The 25,059-nt window shown below is 36.3% G+C and overlaps 1 protein-coding gene and 1 non-coding gene across 2 annotated transcripts; one reads left to right on the forward strand and one right to left on the reverse strand.

Moving 5' to 3' along the window:
* Positions 1–816: 816 nt before the first annotated feature.
* On the reverse strand, positions 817–4,453 carry LOC105636231 (O-Glycosyl hydrolases family 17 protein). The gene is made up of 2 exons (XM_012219452.4): positions 3,895–4,453; positions 817–2,137 (listed from the first exon to the last, which is right to left on the reverse strand). Exons 1-2 carry the CDS (start codon positions 4,296–4,298, stop codon positions 1,036–1,038), a joined length of 1,506 nt encoding a protein of 501 aa, XP_012074842.1. The 5' UTR covers positions 4,299–4,453; the 3' UTR covers positions 817–1,035.
* Positions 4,454–16,482: 12,029 nt separating this feature from the next.
* On the forward strand, positions 16,483–16,589 carry LOC149498443 (small nucleolar RNA R71). Its single transcript, XR_016319814.1, has one exon. It is a non-coding gene; the product is annotated as a small nucleolar RNA R71 (small nucleolar RNA).
* Positions 16,590–25,059: the final 8,470 nt, after the last annotated feature.

The raw sequence follows: 25,059 nt of genomic DNA on the forward strand, positions 1-25,059 counted from the left end.
TAAAATGCTTAATACGAATGAAAATTTAACGTATTCAAAATTTTATTATTTAAAATATTTTCAAATTTTAGTAACAATTTATTTAATTAATAACATTTAGATAAATAAAATTATGATTTATTTGATTATTTTATATTTATTTAAAAGTTAATGGATTTTATTTTTCATGTGAATATGAGCATTTTTTAAAAATTGTTTATAATAAAATTTACTAAATATTTTCTCTAATTTACATTAATTTTTTTCTAGAAAAAAAAAAGACAATTCTAAAAACGAATTTCTATTATTTAAAAAAAAAAAAAAGGAATAAGTGTATCGTCAGAACTGCAACCGGAACTGGCAATACCTAACTGCTGTTGGCAAAAGTATCCAAACAAGACAAACGAGAAACTCAATGCCAACGTTTTGCATAATTGCCCATTTTCAAGGGAGGGTTTCAAACTTTCGCTGTGTGGGTGTGCTGTGAGCCAAATTATTGCATTTCCTGAAAATGAATACTCCAGTGGGGCTTCCGTTTTTACTTACATTGCCACAAAAGGCATACTATGTTTAGTAATAATGAGCATGATAAATTCATGCAAGTTGCAGAAGCTCTTTACGATTCCGTGGTTTATTTAAATAAGAGATTTTCCACTTGCAAATCAACAAATAATGTGTGCATCCCCTGAGTTCAGGAACCACCGGCCAAATTAACCCCAGTGGAGCATGTATAGTGCTAGAAATGAAACATCGAATTCACACAAACTTGCAAACTTAGTTCTCAGGAAACGCATTATCTATCTGCTCTCATATTTTGCGGTTAGATTAGATGAAGCATAGAACAAACATGAAAACTTGAGTTGATATAAATTGAAGATGGGATGATCAATAAATATGAGTCTCCATTTTTTCCTACATAATACACTATTACATACAACAATACCTGCAATCATTTCGAGTAAACATCCCAATTACTATGGTATTCTCTCACCTATGTTTACGACTAATAGTTTAAAAAGAGGGGACCCTGAAAAACCCACTCAACGAAATTTCGTTTCAGGTTAGAGAAACCCAAATCCACCATTCCACCAAGATCCAAATGATAATCCGTCTGTGGTATAGTCTAGAAGTTGAAGAACTGGTATCAGTAACACCAACAAGAAACTTGCAATCACCAACAGATGGGTCTAGGAATGTAACCATACCAAGCCCATCGAAATCGCAGCTTTGTTCATTCTGGTTCTTGAGTTGATAGTAACTGTTGAATGCATAAGAGATATTTCCCTTTGCTCCGATTTCGTTGCATGATCCCCCATAATTGAGCGTTGTGCAATCTGCAACACTACAGGCAATTCTCAAGTGATTTGCAACATCAGACAGATCTTTGGTAGGATCTGCTACACACCATCTAGATGGGAGATACTCGACATTCTTTGCATTCTTCAATTCTTTGTTGCCCAAACCAAGGTTCAACGGATATTTAGCCTGACCATCGAATGAGAAAATCCCCCAATGCCGCTCAAAATTTCCAGGAAGTACACTCTTTGCCCCTTCATCGAGTAGGCTGAAAAGGTAAATATCCATGGGAGGAGCATTTGGCCTAAGTGGGGTCCCTTTGTTACTTAGCACATGATATATGAGGCCCTGATTGAAAGCCTTGGCGGCAGAGATATTCGCACTGATGGCTCCATCTGTAGGCCAACCCACTTCCCCAATAACTATAGGCATCTGACCGTATCCAATTTTGCTGAGGGCTGCAACTAAAGTGTCAAAATTCCCATCAAATGCATTATTGTAAACATTAGGCCCATCTGTAACAGGATGAGTACTCCCATAAAAAAATGCATAATCTTGTGGGAAGTCTGTGCTCCCATAGAGACTAAGAAATGGGTAAATATTGACGACAAAAGGCGATCCATTTGAGTTGAGGAAGGAAACAACTTGAGTCATTATTTCAGTTAATTCCGGCCGGAATGCCCCTTGAGAAGGGAGAGATGATTCATATGCATCAGCATTGCACGGGACCACTAGCTTTACATAGCCAGCAAGATTTGCTTTAGATAAAGACTGCTGTAGATTGACCATGGCAGGGTATACATACGACTGATATTGACCAGAGTAACTTGAGAGGAATGGCTCATTTCCCACAGCAACATACCTACAATCATGGCAAGAAGAGAAAATACATGAGAAACATGTAACTCATGAAATAAATAGAATATTATTTAAGATCTTAGATTTGGAATTTCAAAGAAACTGTCCTTAGATGGGCTCTCAAGGAAAAAAAAAAAAAAAAAAAAACAAATTCTTACGAAAGAACTCTGAGCTATTTGGCTTCTTAAATACAAGATTCCAGAACCACACGCTAAATCATATCTCGCAAATGTGAACCTAACTTGATGTATAGCCACTTAAACTCCCATAGCCTTTGATATAGCATTGTTAATCAATCACTCCTTCACATACAGCATTTAGGAAACAATTTAGCATATAGAGTAGAAACATCTTACACAGGTGAAAAATCTCTCCTCTCTCAAACAAAGAAACCATGATGAGCAACAGTAACATCGTTTGCAAAAAATATAACTAATGTTTACAGGAACACAGAAAGAAATATAACTCTCTCCCCACCCACCGCACACATAGTCAGATAAATATGCACACAGACAAGCAAGAATATATTTAACAATTCTCTTCTTTTTCTTAGATATTATATGTCAACGAAACAACTTATTAAAGATAGGCAGACACCATATACCATCAGACGAGCAATGCAGTCTATCCTAGGAGGACGAGCTGTGCTATCTGGCATAGGAAGTCCGCATAGCAACCCACAGCTTTCATAGACAAGACAATTAATTGTTGAGGAAGTGGAACAAACCTCAGCTGCATAGGACTATAAGAAGTTCAAACTGAGGAAACGCTATAAAAAATAAAGTCCATTAAACAAAAACATTCAATTGCAATTACCAAAAATCTATTTTGTGCACAACTGCGTATGAAAAGCTATTTCATCTAGACTAAGATTAAATAATATCATTTCTGTTTCTGGTTTTTCTAAACTAAAAGTTTGTTTCCGGAAATCAAGCTGAGAAAACAAGCAAAAATCATATTTTTTAACCAGTTTTTCTGTTTTAAAACACCAAATAATAATAAATAAATTTGAGAGATCTTTTTGTCAAATTTGACAACCAAAAACCAAAAACAACAACAATATCAAACGGGCTATAAGTAATTGACTAATTTGCCTACACATTTATTGTAATGATGACCTAATTGACCAAACTATTCAATAAAAATCAACCAATGAGGTTTGTATCGATGTTACTGAATCGTTGCATAAGTTGTGAAGTTAAAAGTTCAAACCCCTGAAGTTGGAGCCAAGTTAACCAAAAAAGCACCAATGTGCACCAAGAGTACACATCAAAGGAGATTTGCTTATATAAAGAGCAACCAGAATCAATTAAAAACCAAATCAAAGAGAAATTAGCTTGTGCTTACTCTAACATATAAAGTGTTTCTCCTCCCTCAGATTCATCTTCCAATTTTAAAGCATTTGTTCGTAACTTTTTTTGCAATATATTTCCCAAAACTGTTAATCATTTTGGTGTTAGTTAGAAATCTAAGGCCTGAATTCTCACATATAGTACGCACACAGACAAACATAATCAAAGTATTACCCAAGAGGTATAAATATCAGCAGTCTCACTTTATAAGCAGCATAAAAATCAAATAAACTAATTCTATACTCAAAACAAAAACAAGACAAAAAGCAAGATCCAAAGATTTGCATTTCCTGACCCTTTTCAGCAATCAAACGGACCAACAGCAAATCCCACATTAAAAGAATAGGAAATTTAAAAAAAATAATAAAAAGAAAATAGAAGCAGCAAAATACAGGGAAGAGAGAATAACCTGATATCAACACCACCTTTTACCATATATCTTGAAACATTTTGGCGAACCCACAAATCAGAAACAGCAGTAGAAGAGCTAATAGGAGCCAACATATCATTTTGTATCCCAACCATAACTTGAATACCACTTCCCATTAAACTTCTCATAACTTCTGGGTCTGCATCAAACAGCTTCACCTTCTCTATCTTATTGTCTTTTAACAGATCCACCACTGTAGAAGGCTTCAGCTTGTGAAACGACACCGTTCCCCAGTTCACTCCTATTGCTGATTCTCCCAATATAAAGGAGGCTAAAAGCAGTATTGCCATATAAAGAAAAACTACTTTCCAGCCTGAGCCTGCCATTTTTGTAATTGTTCTGTACGGATTCCCTGCAGTCACCCACTTATATCCATCCCACATACAGTGGGTTAGTGGTTGCTGGTGGCGGTGGCGGTGGCGGTGGCAATGGCGGTGCTGCTTATGTAGTGGTGGTGAATGGGAGTGTGACAAGTGAGAAAAGAGCTAAATTTATAGCGTGTGGATTTAGGAGTGCTTATTAAATAAAGCAATATAACCGCTAAAAGAGTAAAGTGTAAGAATCCATCTGATAGGCATTATTATTATTATTTATTAGTATCTCGGTTAAATTAGTTGTTGAAATATCTGAATTACCCTCTAACAGGAGAAACAAGTGTCATATCTTCTGGGAGACACTCGTCCTTTTCTACGGTCAATATTAACTTATTGAAAAGGAGTCTGTGTCTCCCTACTCAGTAAGCAAATTGGTAGTTTTTAACTTTTTATAAAGGCATCAAATTCACGCACCAAAGCGCTCCAATTGAACTAAATCAATTTAAATTAAATCAAAATTACGATTGTAATTCGGTTAGTAATGCAAGCTGAATATATAGAAGCTGAATATATAGAAAGAATATAGAAAGAATTTTCAAGTTTGATCTGTACGGAGAAGCGAATAACTTTAACTGTAATTATAAAAAAAAAAAATCAAATTAAGAGATTTCATTCAATAATTGTGTTTATATATATTTTTTTAATTTGATCCTCAAATGTAGTGTGGAAAATTAGTTTTTACATTTGAAGTTTAATTTTCTTTTCCAAAAAACGTGATAATTCAAGTTTATTAAAATTACTTTTCTTAAAATCTAAATATTCTTTATAAAATTGTGGATTTCAATAACAAAAAACCTTCATTCAATTAGTAAACCCAAACATTTTCTTGAACAATTTGAGTTGTGAATTTTCAAAATTGCACTAACTAAATCTTTGATTCTTATTTTACAACAACAACAATAATGAATAATCATATTCTAATCCAAAATTACTATTCCAACAAAAAGGAAATAATCTCAAAATTAATATCATATATAGAAAAAAAGAAAAAGGGTTGAATCATTACGTTTCAAGGATGACATTTCACCTACAACTACAACTACAACATAAATTTATAGTGCTTTCAGCATCGAGCTCCCAAAGGAAGTTGATTCCTATTTGATGCCACGTAGGCAACATAATCCTAAATTAGTCAAAATGGAATTTGTCATAATATTATCAATTTGTCGTCTTTAACACTTTAACCACATCGCAGAGAAGACGACGGCTCACCATTTAGTGACCGACGCCGTTCACATGGGAATTGTCACACCTGTCCTCTGCACTGCCACCAAAAATTCAAGACCCAGATCCACATGACATGCACCACAATCAAATTTGAAGATTGAAACCTTCCTTTCTCCGGATATTATTTTTATATATTTAAATTTTGGAATTATTGAAATGGATTGAAGTAAATTTTAGATAAATAACTATATAAATTGATTTGAAGTGTATACATATACGGTTAGTTTTATTAATCAACCGTTATATTCACATAATTTTATATGAAATTTAATTTTAATATTATAAAAATCTAAATAATATAAGATAAAATTATAATTAATATTTAATATTAAAAAATAAAAATGAGTATAAATAACAAGAAAAATAAGTAATAACATAAAAAATTGAACGGATACGAATAACAAGTATAGTTAATATGTAAAAAATAGTAATAATTTTAAGTATGAAAAAAAAAATATAATTATAGCTAACTCATAACAACTAATAAAAATATGCATAGCAAAATTCCTCCGAATTAATGATTATTTTTAGAATTAATAAAAAAAATAATATTCACTGTTAAAAAATCAATTATATGCTTAATTAATATACGTATTATCAATTCTTGCCCTCCTAGATGTGTTCTTAGGTGCCTAATACACCCACTTGTACTTCCTTCACCTCAACCTCCATCTCCACCAAATTCACGAAAAACCATTTACACTAAAAATACCCAAAATCAAATCCAAATCCAATGCCAAAGCCAACAATTCTGCACTATTGGTTGTGCTACTTCTAAGTGCTGCGATCTCATCTCTAAAGATAACTATGGTAAGTATATTTTCTCTTTTTTTTTTTTTTATTTGTATCTTTTTTTTCTTAAAATATAATAATCAAACTCATTATTAATTTGCTTTTTTTTTTTTTTTCTAAGTTCTGGATGAAGTGGCAGCATGCGCTACTAATTGTTCAAAAGGATGCTAAAAGAATTAAGCACCTTCAAATTGATTATATGACCTTTAATCTTATTTTCCTTTGGATTTTGATTTCAGTTTTATATTACTTTCTATGTAATAGTGTTACAAACATATTTTTAATTTGGAAGAATTAATAAAGAGTGTAGTTGTTTACTCTTTCAAATTCATTTATCTAGTTCAAAAAATGATGTTCTATATTAGCACGTGATGTAATACATTTAAGTATTATAAATTGTTATAGTATGCCCTTTTAATTAATTTATTAAATAATATATAATTTTGACTGTACATAACCATTAATGGGCTCCTAAATGGATTCCTGCGGTTTTCTGGCCTTGTTAAGAAGTGTCAAACTCTTATGAGTCAGGAGTCACACGTTAAACTTGTCAAGGTTTTTGGCGAAGCAAACTCAGTAATGGATTGCTTGAATCAACTGCAAGGGATGAGCCTTGGGGGTTAAGTATCTTTCAGGAGCCTACAACTATGGCAGGTATTTACCTGGATGCTAATTGGTGGGGCAATTTGGCCTTGTGCTATTGTTTAAGGGCTTACTACCCTCCATTGAAGGTAAAAAAAGTGCATTTTAGCAAATGTCATTTTTGAGGTTTCACTTTTAAGTAAATGTTAGAAAATAATATTTGTTAACAAACAAACAGTTTCGATCAAAATAAAACAAATAACACCCAAACTAACCTCCCAAATTATAAACGACAACCTTTTAAACTAACGGCGGCGTGAACCCGAAAAACTAATCGACACACTTCAATCCAAAAGAAAACAACCGACGACATAACAAACTTCCCATATCTATAACCGCTTTGATCACCATGCCGAAAATCCATCTACAAAAACCTCACATATCCTGCAATCTTGAATTCGAATTTGCAATATCTACAACTGCCATTAACCCAATTTATAAGAGAAAACCCTAGTTATGTAATAAATATCTTAATAACCACTGTATCCCCCTAATCTCTCTAACTACCCCAAATAGTGGGGCAATATCTTCCACTATGTGATTTCCCTTAACCGCCCAACTTTATTATAAATAGAGCAGCTTATCAACCTAATAGGACACAAACAATTCATACAACAACTTTTAATATTCACACAACGATAGTGATTTTCGCAAGTGTACGAAATCGCAATAAGTAATATAGAGTGAGAAGAGTATCGTATCCACAGGGATTGTATACCAAGTACCAAAATTATGTTAACCTATTATTATTTAAACGGCAATAAGAAGAATTATATTTAAGAACCAACTTCAGTGAATAAAAGAGAATAAAAAGAAATCAAGCAAGACAATTTTTGATTAAAAGAATCAAGGATTTAAAGCTACTAGGGATTTTGACTTTACTTAATTCTATCTAATTTATTTTATTAGTTCGTTAATCAAATTTAATTGTTCAAGTAGGAGAAACAATCCTAAAATCACTAACAAGCTTTCCTGATGTTTTGTTAGCTATTTTAATCCGGTCTAATTACCTATCTTCCAATAGCGCAATCAAAAATGAATTAAATCATTAAGTTTTATGGTTTATTTTGTGAATTCATAACGTAAGCTCATTAACTTATGAAAACCCCTCATGAATAAAACCATATAGCTTCCGCATCAAGTTATTATTCTCATGCAATTTATTATCTTTTTCATATCAAAAACCCTTCTCCCGATAGTGATTAATATAATAAATCAATCCAGGGGAGAAACTCTGCCTAGAAGCATTAAGTTCAATACTAAATTATACTTTGAACAAAGAAAAATAAATCTAATATTATAAATTGGAAAAGAAATTAAGCTACATCAAATCCCTAGTATGAGAGTTTAGTTCGACATAGTAATTAAATAAAACTCAATAATACTTGATAAAAATTCCATAATCAATCAGAATAATGAAAGAATAAAACAATATTAAGAGTTTAGAGATAAAAACTAGTCAACAGGTAATTCTGGACGGCTTCCTTGAATCTTGGCACAAATCTTGACCACTTGAAGTCTTGGAGAGAGAGAAGAACACTAGAACAAAAATTATTAAAATTCGAGATGCCTCTACAATGAATGGCTCCTCTCTTTATGTAGAATTCCTAGGAGAAAATCCGACTTCATTTAGGAAATAGAATCCTCATTAAGTAAGAAATCTTTTTGGAGATAGGAAACTCTTTAGGCTTTAGATTTCTTCTCAATTAGGACTCTTCTATCTACCTAAATAGGATTAGATATTGATTTGTACGTCAAGAAAGTATCTGAGGTGGGCCCCTGCAAGTGATAGAGACTGGCTGGCGTTCTCGACTTAAGACAACACTTAATTCGTAGCATGGGCGTGCTGTGCAGCACGGTCAGGGTGTGCCAGAGCCTGAGTTCTAAGAATGGCTCAGCATGGGCCGTGCTCAGCGGCACGTTTAGTGAAGAATATGTGGCATGGGTGTGCTCTGCTCTGAGTCTCCAGGATGAAATGCAGCACTGGCGTGCTTTGGCAAACACGCCTTTGTGTTGATGTCCTCTTTTGGCACGGGCGTACCATATAGTATGGCTTGGGCGTGCTAGAGTCTGAATCTCCACTTGATTTTCCCTGAGTCTAGCATGGGCGTGCTGATGTGCACGGGCAAGGCGTGCTAGAGCTGGAGTGTTTTTTGCTTTATTTTGCTCTTTTCTGTGCCAAAACCCTATAAATTTGCCTAAGATCAAGTAGATTATGATTCAAGGAAGCTTTATACAAAAACATAAATAAAACAGGGAATAAAAACTAAATAAGTAATAAAAATGCTAAAAATCCCTATAAGAACTATATTAAAAATACTATAAAAAATAACACTATTAAAATTCCCCACATTTAAACCGTTGCTTGTCCTCAAGCAATAAAACAAAAGACTAAAGAAAAATGCAAGCTAACAAACTAATAAAGTTAGCTTAATATGATTGGGGATAATTATTCACAATTTCAAAAGTATCAAAAATCATTAACATGAGAATAAATCAAGTGTTCCCTACGCTAATTATATTCCAGCAAAAATTCAATTTCCAATAGAACACATTCCTTAATTTAAACATAAGTTAGTAAGATTTTCAACACTAATAATTTATTCAATCTATGACAAATAGAATATAAATTTCTACAAAAAAGTATTTAACCTCTAAATAAGATGTTTAATAATATAAGTTCAACATTCCCATAGGCAAAATTAGTCATCCCTTCTCCACAATTGAAATGCATACAATTAAAAAGATCAAAAAGTCTTTATTTAGGTTGTAATGGGGTTTTAAGGATATAATGGATCCTTTGAGAGAAAAAGGATAACATGGTAGACAAAAGTACAAAGAATGTGTAATATCAAGATTTTCATTTATATTAAAAATAAATTTTTATTTGTAAAGGGAGATTTAACTTGAATTTCTTTACTAGCCCAATATTAGAGATAATTTTGGCAAGGTCTCTTCATAACACTTTTGATAATTTCTTCATTGCTTTATTTCCCCAAACTTAAATTCTTGACTATTTGCTTTTTCTATGGGGTGTTTCTTTTTGAATTTTTCTACTTGCTTCACTTGCTAGTATTAATGGAATTTTTCTCCCTTTTGTTGCTATGTTTTAATAAAAATCAAATCATTCAATTATACATTATTGCACTCAGGGTAAGAATTGAAATTGGTTTAATGGCTAGGTTTAATAAGGTTGAACAAGGAAATTTTATGGTTTATAGACTTCAAATTGGTTGCAAAGGTTATACTTTAATTTTAGGTGGCCTAGGCTAAATATGAAGTTTAACAAAGAATGCCTAAATCATCTCTTTCTAAATGTAAGCATTTAAAATTTTGTCTCAAAGAGAATTCTAATTTGTTCGAGGAATGTCAAGGTGAAATAAATTTTGATTAAAACACATCTATATATCATAGAATACACAAAAGATTTAGTGTTTATAATCTTAGAAACAAGAAGTTAAACCAAAGAATTATGTTAAGTCAAAGATTAAAATTTAAGCTAAAAATAATTAACTTCAAAGAACAACTAAATTCACTGCAAGTTAATGAATTATGATAATTTTTAAACTTGTTCATAATTATTCCAACCATATTAAACTAATGAAACAAAAGAAAATTGAAATTTTAACTAAAATTTTCCTTCCCCCAACTTAATCTAGCACATTGTCCTCAATGAGCTTTAAAGCCAAACTTTCATCTGATCAGTAATGTAAAAGAATAGGAAAGTGTAGGAACCATTGCCATCATTGTATTGAAAAATACAATAAGATTGAAGGAAAAGATACGAAAGGAGCCGAGTGTTGGAAATTAACAAAGTTATAAAACAGAAAACACTAAAAATAAGAAGATATAATATCCAAAATACTTAATACACATAAAGAGGAACATTAATTCAAATAGAAAATGAATGAAAAAGAACAAAAAATAATCAATATTCAGGTGGTGGAGGTGGATGTGGATGCAATAATTGGATCACGGTTTGGAGTTGACTAGCAATTCCCTGATATTGGCCTTGCATGGTGTCTATACGAGAGTCGAGGCTCTTATGTATAATCTCTATGGACTGGAAACGGTCAGTAATCATGGAATCCATTCCATTAAGGCGAGTATCAAACATGTCCATTCAGGACATCATACGTGCAAGAACTTCATTGTTGGACAAGTTAGATGCTCCCTGAAAAGAAGGACTAGCTCCAGAGGTACCTGCACCAGAAGAAGTACCAAAACCAGGGAAAGGAGTTGGATTACCCTCCTCCATATTAGTGTCATCAGCATCCTCAGCCGCTTCATCATCAGAACTCTCTTCTCGAGAACCCACAATATGGTACGAATCTCCTACCTTTTCCACCAACTTCATATGCACCATGACATCTAAGTCTAGCCTAGTGCCATTTCCTCCTCCCACACTATCATAAACTGGCCTAGCAGGGTTCCAAACTCTCAAATACGATGCAATTCGTGTCACAAAACACCCTATCATAATGGCTCCTTTATCTGCCTATGCAACTCTAGCCCATCGCAGGCATAGCCAATAGCCAACATTCAACAAAATTCCCTGATCTATCGCCCATATAAAATATAATTCATTAAGACCCAACACCCCGTCACTCTCGCTTCGCCCAAAAATAGTATTGGCTAAGAATTTATGAATATACCTTAAGGCGGGATTTCTCAATTTGGATGCTTTTGAAAACCTAGGGTTATAGTTATGTTCTCTAGTCAGATCGGTCCATGTACTGCGATCCATAAAATCCTTAGGTATTTGATTTAAAGCATTTTCAGTGGGGAAACCAAATATGTGACTAACCTCATTAACTGAAAGTTCAAAATCTCTCCCAAAAAGTCTGAATTTAATTTTTCTAGGGAAATTAACAGGTAACAGACGAATAAGAGAAGAATATGAACTCAAAAATCTAAAGTTAGAGGTGCATAAATAAGGTCTTTCATTGCAATAAACTGTTCCCACCCAATGCGCTTAAGGGGTTCTAAAACAGAATCTCTAAGCCCCACTTGTGCTAAAGCAAATTCATCAATAAAACGATATGGCAAAATAGGGCGAAGAGAAAGTTTATTGTACCTTTCTTGTTGTTCTGGTGAGTCGATCTCAAACGGAGGAGGAGTGGGACCTATAGGAGGTGGAACGGCAGGAGGAGAAGTGGTTGAAGGACAGGCAATTGGCCGATTGCGTGCGGTCACTGAAGATGCAAGTCTACTTCGTTTATACCTTGGTGGCATGGTCAAAAAAGGAGAAAAGAGAAGAAATTTGGGTTGCTAAGCTTGGTGGTTTGAGAGAAAAGGTGAGAACAAAAATGAAGAAGAGGGAGAGGGCGGTTAGGGCGTGCTTGATGAGAAAAGATGTGGCTAGGGCGTGGCTTTAAATGGAGGGAGGTGCGCGGTAACCGAAAAGTCATGTTTTTAATATGCAGATTTGGAACGTGGCACGGGTGTGCTACTTGACACGGTCAGGGCATGCTTGATGCTGGGTCTGTGAGGCAGTGATGGGCACAGGCGTGCCGACTAGCACAGTTTGGGCGTGCTAGCCCCTGACCTGTGAGAGCAAAAATTTCAACTTACCTAGCATGGGTGTGCTAGCCTCTGACTTGCAAGGCAAAATTTTGGCTTTCTAGACACGGGCGTGTGGACTAGCACGGTTTGGGTGTGCTAGCCTCTGACCTGCAAGAGCAAAAATTTCAACTTACCTAGCACGAGCGTGCTAAATAGCATGGCCAGGGCATGCTAGCCTCTGACTTGCAAGGCAAACTTTTGTCTTTCTAGACACGTGCGTGCGGATTAGCACAGTTTGGGCGTGCTAGCCCCTGACTGCAAAAGCAAAAATTTCAACTTACCTAGCACGGGCGTGCTAAATAGCACGGCTAGGGCATGCTAGAGTTTGACTCTCGAAGCAATTTCCCCCTATTTGATGCACGGCCGTGCTGATGAGCATGGCCAGGGAGTGCTAAAGCATGTACCTCAACTTTTACCTGAAAGAGGTTGGCTAAAAACAGAAAAACAAACATGGTGAAAATTTTGGCAAAATTTTAACAAAAATAACAAAAATAAACTAAAATAAGAAGGTTAAGGAAAAGAATATGGGTTGTCTCCTACAAGCGCTTTTATTTAACGTCGTTAAGCCTGACGCATTAAACCCGATTTGGGCTAAGTAAGACTAATAGTGGATTTGACTAGATCAAAATCTTCATTTTGAAAAACTTTTAAGCATTGAGCATTGACTTTGAAACTCCGGTCACCATCCACTATTTCAACTGCCCCATGTGAAAAAATTTCTTTGATTGTGAATGGGCCAGACCATCTAGAACGCAATTTACTTGGAAAAAGACAGAGTCGAGAGTTATAAAGTAGTACCTGTTGGCCTACCTTAGATTCCTCAGGATGATATGCTTATCATGCCATTGTTTGGTGCGGTCTTTATAGATTTTAGCATTCTCATAAGCATGGAGTCTCATCTCATCCATCATATTCAATTGAAGCAACCTCTTTTGACCAGCCTCCTTAGTATTAAAGTTAAGAAACTAGATTGCCCAATATGCTTTGTGCTCTAACTCAATAGGGAGGTGACAAGCCTTACCGTAGACCATTCGATACGGAGACATACCAATTAGCATTTTAGATGCAGTTCTATAGGCCCAAAGAGCGTCATTAAGCTTCTTGGACCAGTCCTTCCTTGATTGGCCAACCGTAGTCTCTAGTATCTTCTTAATTTCCCTATTAGTGACTTTCACTTGTCCACTTGTTTGAGGGTGATATGGGGTACCTACACGATAAGTAACACCATATTTTGAAAGAAGGGAATCTAAGTACTTGTTGCAAAAGTGCTTACCTCCATCTGTGATTATGGCTCTTGGAGTACCATGACGTGTGAAAATATGTTTCTTTATGAAGTTCATCACACTTTTGGCATCATTATTGGGAAGGGCAACGGCTTCCGCCCATTTCGAGACATAGTCTCCTGCTACTAGAATGTATTGGTTGGAATAAGAGGATAGAAAGGGCCCCACGAAATCCAAGCCCCACACATCAAAGATCTTCACTTCAAGGATATTATTTAATGGCATCTCATAGCGCTTGGAAATATTACCTAATCTTTGACAACGATCACAAAGACGAACAAAGTTAAAAGCATCCTTAAATAAATTAGGCCAATACAAACCGCTTTCTAGAATACGTGTTGTGGTCTTGCTTGCTCCAAAGTGTCCTCCGCATTCCATTGAATGACCAGAATCGAAGGATACTTTCTATTTCCTCTTCCAGTATGCATTGTCGAAAAAGCTGGTCATTACAATACTTGAACAAAAAGGGCTCCCCCCAATTGTAATATTTAAGATCATGAAAAAAATTTTTCTTTTATTGATAGGAAAGATTAGGAGGAGTAATTTTGCAAGCAAGGTAGTTAACTATATTAGCATACCATGGAGCTTGTGCTTTAGCTAGAAAGAAGATATTCATAGGAGAATTCTTCATTGATTTGCAATTCTGCTTACTCTTCTTCCCCCAACTCAAGCCTAGATAAATGATCCGCTATAAGGTTCTCAGTTCCTTTTTTATCACGAATCTCTAAATCAAATTCCCAACTGCTATCGAAAATTGGATAAATAATGCCAGCGTCCAAAAGTTTTATGATCTCTGCTTTGACAACCTCTTTCATGTTTGGGTTCAATCTTCTTTGATGCTCAATTGAAGGTTGGTAGTCTTCTTCCATTAAGATCTTGTGCATGCACACACTTGGACTTATTCCGTGCAAATCCGAAATTAACCAACCTAGGGCTTTCTTATGTTTTCGAAGAACCTGCAACAATCTTTCCTCTTGATCAAGTGTTAAGTGAGAAGAAATAATAACAAGAAAAGAATTGTTCTCACCTAAGAATGCATGTTTTAAATGAGATGGAAGTTGTTTCAGTTCTTCCTTTGGTGATTCACCTTCTTTTTCATCTATGATGCTTGGATTATTCATTTCATTTTTATCTTTAATATGCAAAGTGTTCTCAACACATGCATCAACAACATCAATCCTAAAACAGTCATTATAATCCATGGGAAGTTTACAAGATTTAAGAACATAAAAAACAACCTCTTCTTGACCTACTCTCAAGTTTAATTTACCTTCATACACATCAATTAATGCTCTTGCAGTTGCAAGAAAAGGCCTTCTAAGGATTAAGGATCCCTCTCTATCTTCATCAATGTCAAGAATAACAAAATCAACAGGAAAGATGAATTTACCTACCTTGACGAGCACATCTTCTACAATTCCTCTTGGATATTTGATTGATCGATCTGCCAACTGTAGAGACAGCCTTGTTGGTTTTAGCTCTCCCATCCCTAGCATCTTAAAAACTTCATAAGACATAAGATTAATGCTAGAACCTAAATCTGCCAATGCTTTTTCAAAATCAAGATTTCTAATATTACAAGGGATAGAAAAGCTTCCTAGATCTTTTAACTTTGGAGGCAATTTATTTTGAATGATAGCACTACACTCCTCTGTCAACTTACCATTCCTTGATCATCAATCTTCCTATTATTGCTCAAGATCTCTTTCAAGAATTTTGCATAGCTGGGCATTTGAGCAAAGGCTTCAGCAAAAGGGATGTTGATTTGAAGCTTTTTGAAGACATCAAGAAACTTGAGAAAACTCTTGTCATCTTGTGTTTTCTTCAACCTTTGTGGGAAGGGAATAAGTGGAACATAAGGTCTTACTTCTTCTTTTTCTTTAAGGTCAATGATAGGGATCTTTTTCTGCTCTTTACTCTCTTCCTCCTTCCTGGGTGGATCCTCCAACTGTGTGTCACTCCTCAAAGTAATAGCTTGCACCTGCTCTTTAGGGTTTTTTTCAGTATTACTAGGCAACATACCTTGAGGTCGGGAAGCCATCATGTTTGCAAACTGTCCGAATTGAATTTCCAAGTTCCTTATCGTAGCTTGTTGGATTTTATGGCTTTCCCGAGTTTCATTCATGAAGTCCATGTGAGATTTGGAGAGAGCAGTGAGAAGATCATTATGAGTCTTTTGTTCTTGAGAGGAAAAACCTGGTGGTGCATTCAAGGCATTGTTTGGATTTCCATAAGAGAGATTAGGATGATTCCTCAACATGTTATCATAAGAGTTAGAATATGGGTAATTCTTCCTTCCTTCATTCATCACATAGTTGACCTGTTCTAGAGTTTGTGGATTTGAAATATCTAGCATGCACTCTCCAATTCCATGTTGTCCATTACACCTGTCATAAACTTGCATAATAGAGTTAACAAGGTTAGTAGTTAATAGGTCTAACTTCCTTACCATATTATCTACTTTGGCATTGAGTGCGGTAATGGCATCAATCTCATAAACTCCTGCAGTTTTCTTCCTTTTGGAGTTGCTTTGATAACGATTATTGCTTGTTATCTCCTCTATCAAATCATATGCCTCATCAATTTCTTTTCTTTCAAAAGATCCACCTGCAACTGCATTTACAGTAATTTTAATGTTAGGAGATAATGCATTATAAAAAGTTTGTACCTGTAACCATTTAGGCAAGCTGTGATGAGGGCACTTTCTCAATAAATCTTTGAATCTTTCCCAAGCTTCATGCAAACTCTCGTGATCATGGTGGACAAAGGTCATTATCTCATTGCGTAGTTTTGTAGTCTTTGAAGATGGAAAGAATTTTGCTAAAACACTTTTGGGCTAATTCCTCCCATGTTGTAAAACTTCTAGTAGGGCATGATTGTAACCATGATCGTGCTTTGTCCCTAAGAGTGAAAGGAAAGAGTCTTAATTTTATGGCATCCTCAGAAACTTCATTTTGTTTGAATGTATCACAAATCTCTAAGAAATTTATGATATGGGCATTAGGATCTTCACTATGTAAACCTCCATATTGAATTGAGGTGGAAAGCATTTGGATAATTGCAGGTTCAATTTCAAAATTGTTAGCTTCCACTCTAGGTCTAGTGATACTCGAGGTTGTTCCCGTGAGAGAAGGTGTTGTATATTCCCGCAAGGTGCGGACATGAGGTTGAGGTCCATCCTAAGGGTTAACTTCATCGTCCATGGTTGCTCGTTGTTCTGGTTTGTTCTCATGTGCTCTTCTAGCAGCATTGTTCCTACGACAAGTTTTTTCGATTTCTAGATCAATGATCAAGGGTTAAGTCCTACCTGATCTTCTCTGCATAAACACCTGAGAAATCTTCTTAGAAAAATTAAATAAAAATAAACAATAAACAAAAACAAATGTCTAAATTAATAATAGGGTAATTGGTATTGATATTGGTAACGCCAATTCCCGACAACAGCGCCAAAAACTTGACAGTGATTTTCGCAAGTGTACGAAATCGCAACAAGTAATATAGAGTGAGAAGAGTATCATATCCACAGGGATTGTATACCAAGTACCAAAATTATGTTAACGTATTATTATTTAAATGGCAATAAGGGAAATTATATTTAAGAACTAACTTCAGTGAATAAAAGAGAATAAAAAGAAATAAAGCAAGACAATTTTTGATTAAAAGAATCAAGGATTTAAAGCTACTAGGGATTTTGACTTCACTTAATTCTATCCAATTTATTTTATTAGTTCGTTAATCAAATTTAATTGTTCAAGTAGGGGAAACAACCCTAAAATCACTAACAAGCTCTCCCGATGTTTTGTTAGCTATTTTAATCCGGTCTAATTACCTATCTTCCAATAGCGCAATCAAAAATGAATTAAATCATTAAGTTTTATGGTTTGTTTTGTGAATTCATAACCTAAGGTCATTAACTTATGAAAACCCCCCATGTGACATCCCAGGTTTGGGGCACAACACCTTAGGCGAATCCCACATCGGCTACGCACAAGGTGAAAGTCCTATACATAAAGAGGGGTGGTCTCAGAACATGGTAGGCGCCTTTTGGGTTGGTAGAGCGGAGGTTTCCCTGGCCCAAAGGGACAAAACCGTGAGGGTGACCTCGTACGGAAGGGCCCAAAGCGGACAATACTTACCATGGGCTGGACCATGACAATTTGGTATCAGAGCCAAGCCTTGTCCCTCTGGCCGGTGGTGGGGCAAACCTCAGCGAGGACGCTGAGTCCCTAAGGGGGGGTGTATGTGACATCCCAGGTTTGGGGCACAACACCTTAGGCGAATCCCACATCGGCTACGCACAAGGTGAAAGTCCTATACATAAAGAGGGGTGGTCTCAGAACATGGTAGGCGCCTTTTGGGTTGGTAGAGCGGAGGTTTCCCTGGCCCAAAGGGACAAAACCGTGAGGGTGACCTCGTACGGAAGGGCCCAAAGCGGACAATACTTACCATGGGCTGGACCATGACAATTAATTGTGACATCCTACTGAGTTGAGTCTTTGTATTGAGTCGAGTCTTGCATTGAGTTGAGTCGAGTTGAACCAAACCTGGTTGGGGTAGAAAGAGATTAGAAGTGGACTTATTTGCATATAAAGGTTAGGACTTGTTTGCATTAGAATATACAGCTTGTGTATTAAGTTGTAGCCTTTGTACACTTGAGGTACCAATTGGGGAGTTTACACAGCCAAGTCATTTCATCTAGAGACTACCCGTTCTTATCAACTCACTTTCCCATTTTCCCGTTTCTCCTTCTCTTCTTACTTGTCCCGCCCATTTTCTTTCAATTGTCGACATAGTTAAGCGTTAAGTCAACTTCAAGTAAGTAGAATTCCTTGAAGTGTGATGTTATTTCCTATTTCATTTAGTTCTATTGGAGATGAGTTATGAGAATTCTTGTGTATAGGAGAAGAAAGTTCAAAAGGTGCAGAAAAGAGAAGCTAGAACAGAGCTCACGCGTTTTTGGAGTAAAGGTTTGATATCTCTTGATTTTTATCATCTTCTTTGCATGAGAATTTGTGAAGTGTGTTGCTATTGAGACAATATATTGCTTTATGTTGGAGAATGGTAGTGGTGAGAAAACAGGGGAGGTATTGAGTTTATGTTGAAAATAGGGGAGGACTTCATCTTGATTTTGAACCCATTTAATGATGGAATTAGGAATTGTCACAGAAGAGTTATTTGTTCCTTTTTGTGTTAGCTTTACACGCGTTTTGGAATCACTCAATTTGGAGTTGTATATTGAGAGTTATGGCCAAAAGAATACAGACTGCACAGAATCACATCGCGCGCTCGCGCACGCTGGAAAGCACGTCGCGCTCGCGACTTCCCATTGCGCGCTCGCGACTTGAGTCAGGTAGCTCTCTGACTCTCAATTGCACAACTCGCGCTCGCGACTTCCCATTGCGTGCTCGCGACTTTGGCCAGAAGCTCTCTGACTCTCAGTGTGCGCATCTCGCGCTCGCGACTTCATCTCGCGCTCGCGACTTGTGCTGTGCGGTCGCGACTTCAGCCAGAGACACACTGACTCTCAGGATGCACAAGTCGCGCTCGCGACTTTCACATACGCGGTCGCGACTTGAGCCAGAAACCCTCTGACTCTCAGTCGCGATTCTCGCGCTCGCGACTTATGCTGTGACACTCTTTTGCCTTTCATTTGCTATGCAATTAACTTCCTTTGCTCATCATGCATGCATCCAATCATTTTACAACAAAAATACAACATAAGAACATGGATTAAAACAACATACAAGCATTCATATGATGTGAAATCAAATCAATATGATGAACTATGAAGTTGTAAAACCATTTATGTGCTATTGTGTTACATTGTTGATATGCTAATATGAAGCTCCATTGAGGTTGGGTAGAAACCATGTAGATAAGGCTATGTCGCGACATAGAATAGCAGATCTGCGCCTCATACAGTTTGTTACTCCGGCTACAGGCCGTTGAGTGGATATGATTATATGGGCCATAGCAGCCAAGTATACAGTATTCATCCAGTTTATACAGTTTTTCTTATCACCTCGGTTTCGCTATAACCTTATGGAGCCATACAGATATTTTAACTTGCTATTGCATGAATCATACAGTAAAATAAACAGTAAGAAAGATCATTAAGGTAAAATGAAAGCCGCATGTTATGTGTGATTATATGTGCTTACATAATGCTTTTTGCTTATATGTGTGCTTATTGTTGTTTTTTGTTGAGATATCCACTGAGCTTTATTTGCTCAGCGAGTTACCTGTTTAACTCGCAGGTTTTGAGACTGGTCCGTAGAGGGTCCGTTTACAACTGCTGCCGTTCATCTGTAGAAGACTCGGTCTTCAGGGTAGAAACTCATTTTGTTATCCTTTTATGGCATGTACAGGGCACACAGTTGGGCCCAATCCATTTTGTAAACAGTATCATGTCTTGTAAATATTCAGTACATCATTACTATAAGCAATCTCAGCATGATATTAGATTCATTATATATTATGATTTCAGCATGTCAGTTCATTCAGCCAACCAGTTTGTAGCGTCTCGGCTCGGTTTATTCGGGTTTACGGGTGGACCGAGAAGGGGTGTTACAAATTTTAATTGTCATGGTCCAGCCCATGGTAAGTATTTTCCGCTTTGGGCCCTTCCGTACGAGGTCACCCTCACGGTTTTGTCCCTTTGGGCCAGGGAAACCTCCGCTCTACCAACCCAAAAGGCGCCTACCATGTTCTGAGACCACCCCTCTTTATGTATAGGACTTTCACCTTGTGCGTAGCCGATGTGGGATTCGCCTAAGGTGTTGTGCCCCAAACCTGGGATGTCACATACACCCCCCCTTAGGGACTCAGCGTCCTCGCTGAGGTTTGCCCCACCACCGGCCAGAGGGACAAGGCTTGGCTCTGATACCAAATTGTCATGGTCCAGCCCATGGTAAGTATTGTCCGCTTTGGGCCCTTCCGTACGAGGTCACCCTCACGGTTTTGTCCCTTTGGGCCAGGGAAACCTCCGCTCTACCAACCCAAAAGGCGCCTACCATGTTCTGAGACCACCCCTCTTTATGTATAGGACTTTCACCTTGTGCGTAGCCGATGTGGGATTCGCCTAAGGTGTTGTGCCCCAAACCTGGGATGTCACACCCCATGAGTCAAACCATATAGCTTCGGCATCAAGTTATTATTCTCATGCAATTTATTACCTTTTTCATATCAAAAACTCTTCTCCCGATAGTGATTAATGAAATAAATCAATCCAGGGGAGAAACTCTGCCTGGAAGCATTAAGTTCAATAATAAATTATACTTTGAATAAAGAAAAACAAATCTAATATTACAAATTAGAAAAGAAATTAAGCTACATCAAATCCCTCGTATGAGAGTTTAGTTCGACATAGTAATTAAATAAAACTCAATAATACTTGATAAAAATTCCATAATCAATCAGAATAATGAAAGAATAAAATAATATTAAGAGTTTAGAGATAAAAACTAGTCAACAGTTAATTCTGGACGGCTTCCTTGAATCTTGGCACAAATCTTGAGCACTTGAAGTCTTGGAGAGAGAGAAGAACACTAGAACAAAAATTATTAAAACTCGAGATGCCTCTACAATGAACGACTCCTCTTTTTATATAGAATTCTGGGAGAAAATCCGACTTCGTTTAGGAAATAGAATCCTCATTAAGTAAGAAATCTTTTTGGAGATAGTAAACTGTTTAGGCTTTGGATTTCTTCTCAATTAAGACTCTTCCTTCTGCCTAAATAGGATTAGATCTTGATTTGTACGTCAGGAAAGTATCTGAGGTGGGCCCCTGCAAGTGATAGAGATTGGCTGGCGTTCTCGACTTAAGACAACACTTAAATCGTAGCTCGAGCGTGCTGTGCGGCACGGTCAGGGCTTGCCAGAGCCTGAGTTCTAAGGATGGCTCAGCACGGGCTGTGCTCAGCGGCACGTCTAGAGAAAAATATGTGGCACGGGCGTGCCCCATAGCACGGCTAGGGCGTGCTAGGCTCTGAGTCTCCAGGATGAAATGCAACACGGGCGTGCTTAGGTAAGCACGCCTTTGTGTTGATGTCCTCTTTTGGCATGGGTGTGCCATATAGCACGGCTTGGGCGTGCTAGAGTCTGAATCTCCACTTGATTTTCCTTGAGTCCAGCATGGGCAGTGCGTGCTAGAGCCTGAGTGTTTTTTGCTTTATTTTGCTCTTTTCTGTACCAAAACCCTACAAATTTCCTGAAGATCAAGTGGATTATGATTTAAGGAAGCTTTACACAAAAACATAAATAAAACTGGAAATAAAAACTAAATAAGTAATAAAAATGCTAAAAATCCCTATAAGAACTATATTAAAAATACTATAAAAAATAACACTATCACACAACATCTCCTCTTTAATACTAAAGGGTAACATAAATTCTAGAGACTATCAAGTGGTGCGGTGAGCATGGAACATACCTCCGAAACTTCATTCTTTCAAAAAGACTATTTCACTTCCCCAACTATGGCAAATGGGTCTGTGAGATTCACCAACAAAATGCACATCAGCTTGAGGTCAATTTCAATTCTAACGACCCAAACAACACCTTCAGAAATAATACTGAACCTTATGTTCTTCGACAGTCTTCTCGTCATGCCCAAGTTCCATATTGGTATGGTTACTCTCCTGGAACTTATGGTAAATTATATGCCTTAACAACACTTTGAATTCGATTATTATACCTAACTCTTATTTGCAAGCAGCTAGTCAAGAATGGTAGAAAAAAAACAATGAATGATGAACTACAAGGTTCATTTAATACAACTGTTATTGAGAGTAAATGGATCTTTTCTGTCAAGCTTAGAGCAGATGGATCTTTTGAACGATATAAAGCTCGATTGGTATCTCAAGGCTACAAACAAGAATACAACATTAATTGTGAAGAAATATTTGCTCTTATTGCCAAAATGACGACGGACACTTATTGCCATAACTTTTATAAGAAAATGGTCTCGTTTTCAAATGGATGTAAAGAATGCTTTCTTACATGGATCTTTGGAGAAGTTAGTGTATATGAAAGCTCCACCTGGTTACTCATTATCAGCACCTAATTTGGTTCAACTTAAAAAATCCCTTTATGGCTTGAAAAAAGCTCTCGGCCATGGTTTGAAAAGTTTCAAACCACCATTTTGGCGTTGAATTCTCAAAGAAATTATGATCATTGCATGTTCATACGTTGCTCCTTGACTGCTATCACTATTGTCCTCTTATATGTAGATAATATGATCATTACGGGTGATGACTCTGAAGGTATTTGCAATTGAAGAAATTTTTACACTGATCTTCTCATATGAAGGATTTAGATAATTTGACATATTCTTTGGGACTGAAAGTTCTTTCATACTGATAATGGTATACAACTAAACCAATAAAAATATACAGAGGATATAATTACACTTGTCAATCTATCGGATGATAAAGTTGCTTTCACACCTATGGAAATAAATACTAAATATAGAAATAATGATGGTAAACCCTTAAATGATTCTACCACGTATAGAAAACTTGTTGGTTGTCTAATTTCTTGACTATGACAAGACCTTATATCTCCTATGCAATATAAGTTTTAAGCAAATTTGTGTCTGATCCACGGCAACTTCATTACTCCACCTTGCTTTGCATAATCCGATATTTGAGGGGAATCATTGGTAAATGACTATTTTATTCATCTACCGCTTTTTTAAATTTATTTAGCTACGCTGATTCTGATTAGGTTGAATGTCCAATCTCACAGCGGTCTACCACTTACAGGTATATGTTTTTGGGTGATTCCTTGATATCTTGGAAGTGTAAAGAGCAAGATTGTATTTTCAAATCTTCAACAGAAACATAATATAGATCCATGTTTGCTGCACATTCTAAAATCATTTGGCTTCGCAGAATTTTAGGAGAACATGGTGTCAAGATTAACTCATGTACACCTCTTTGTGCAGATAATTCAACTGCAAATCAAATTGCCTGCAATCCTGTCTTTCATGAGAGAACAAAACAAATAGAACTGGATTGCCACTATATCAGAGATCTTGCACAACGAGATCTTTCACAAGAAGGTGTCATCTCACTTGCTAAAGTTTCCTCTTATGACCAATTCACGGACTTATTTACATAAGTCATCAATAGAACGAGACATAATTAGATGGTTTTCAAATTGTCATTGATATCCTAACCAACTCCAATTTGAGGAGGTGTTAATAGAGATATTTTGCACGTAAATATGGCAGCACATTTTGGCATTGACCTATCATGATTTTAGGCTGATTATAATGCAGTATTAATGCTTGTACAGCTAGAACAACATTTTCCTTTCACACTTGTATTTGTACAGTATACAAACCCCATCATTGTAGCTGAAATATTATTAACAGAGTTTCAATTCTTCAATTCATATTATTTTGTTCCTTCTCAGTTTCTTTGATTATCATTAACGTCTAAATTAGCCCATATTGGACAGAAGCGGAAGATGGTGTAATGAACTGAAAACATGATGGTCTATTTTAAAAACAGATAAGAGTAAAGTAGTTTTTTTTAATAAAATATAAAGCTACAATTATAATTTTCCAAAAATTAATCTTACATGGGTCCACATTAAGAGATTAAACATTTTACGTGGGAAGTGGTGAATAATAAAGAAAAGAAAGAAGTTATTTGAGTAATTATACTACACATATAAAGAAAAAACAAAAAAAAGAGGAGTCATTTAATCAGAGGTCTCGAGTTTGAGCTTAGGTATGAATGGTGAATTGAGATGACAAAGATCTCTTCTCTTTTAACTAGAGGTCTTGAGTTCGACCCCCTAAATATGGAGTCCCTTTAAATACTTGAAAAACAGTGCTTCACCTCTTTATGGGCCTGCCGGGCATGAATCCAGGTTAGTTTGCACAGTGGGCTATGGACACCGGATAGTTAAAACCAAAAAGAAAAAAAAAAAAGAAAAACTAAAATTAAAAAAACAGGGATGGATTAGGCACCTTTTCAATGGATAGATCTCTGTCACTGAGCAAAAAGATGAGAATAAGGTGTAATCGTAACAGGTCGCAAGGAGGCATTGTTTTTGTTGAAAGGCGAAATGGGCCACGTAGATAAGGACTTAGAATAATAAAAAAAGATAAGGTTGTAGGAGATTCTCTCCTAGTCACCATATGTGTCAAAGGGCCATTTGCTAACTTTATTTTCTTTCTTTCTTTCTTTTTTCTTTATAAAAGAGTATGAAAGAACAGAATCCATTGGCAATTCTCACTCACTCCCCAA

This window comes from Jatropha curcas, chromosome 2 (assembly GCF_041381405.1).
Source record: "Jatropha curcas cultivar XTBG-Jc1 chromosome 2, XTBG_Jcur_1.0, whole genome shotgun sequence".
NCBI lineage: Eukaryota > Viridiplantae > Streptophyta > Magnoliopsida > Malpighiales > Euphorbiaceae > Jatropha > Jatropha curcas.

What these genes read in the sequence shown, in the direction of transcription:
- LOC105636231 (XM_012219452.4), bottom strand. Translation starts at nt 4,298, where the DNA reads ATGTGGGATGGATATAAGTGGGTGACTGCAGGGAATCCGTACAGAACA. An exon ending in AAAGGTGGTGTTGATATCAG is followed by an intron (nt 2,138 to 3,894) that starts GTTATTCTCTCT and finishes CCATGATTGTAG; the next exon opens with GTATGTTGCTGTGGGAAATG.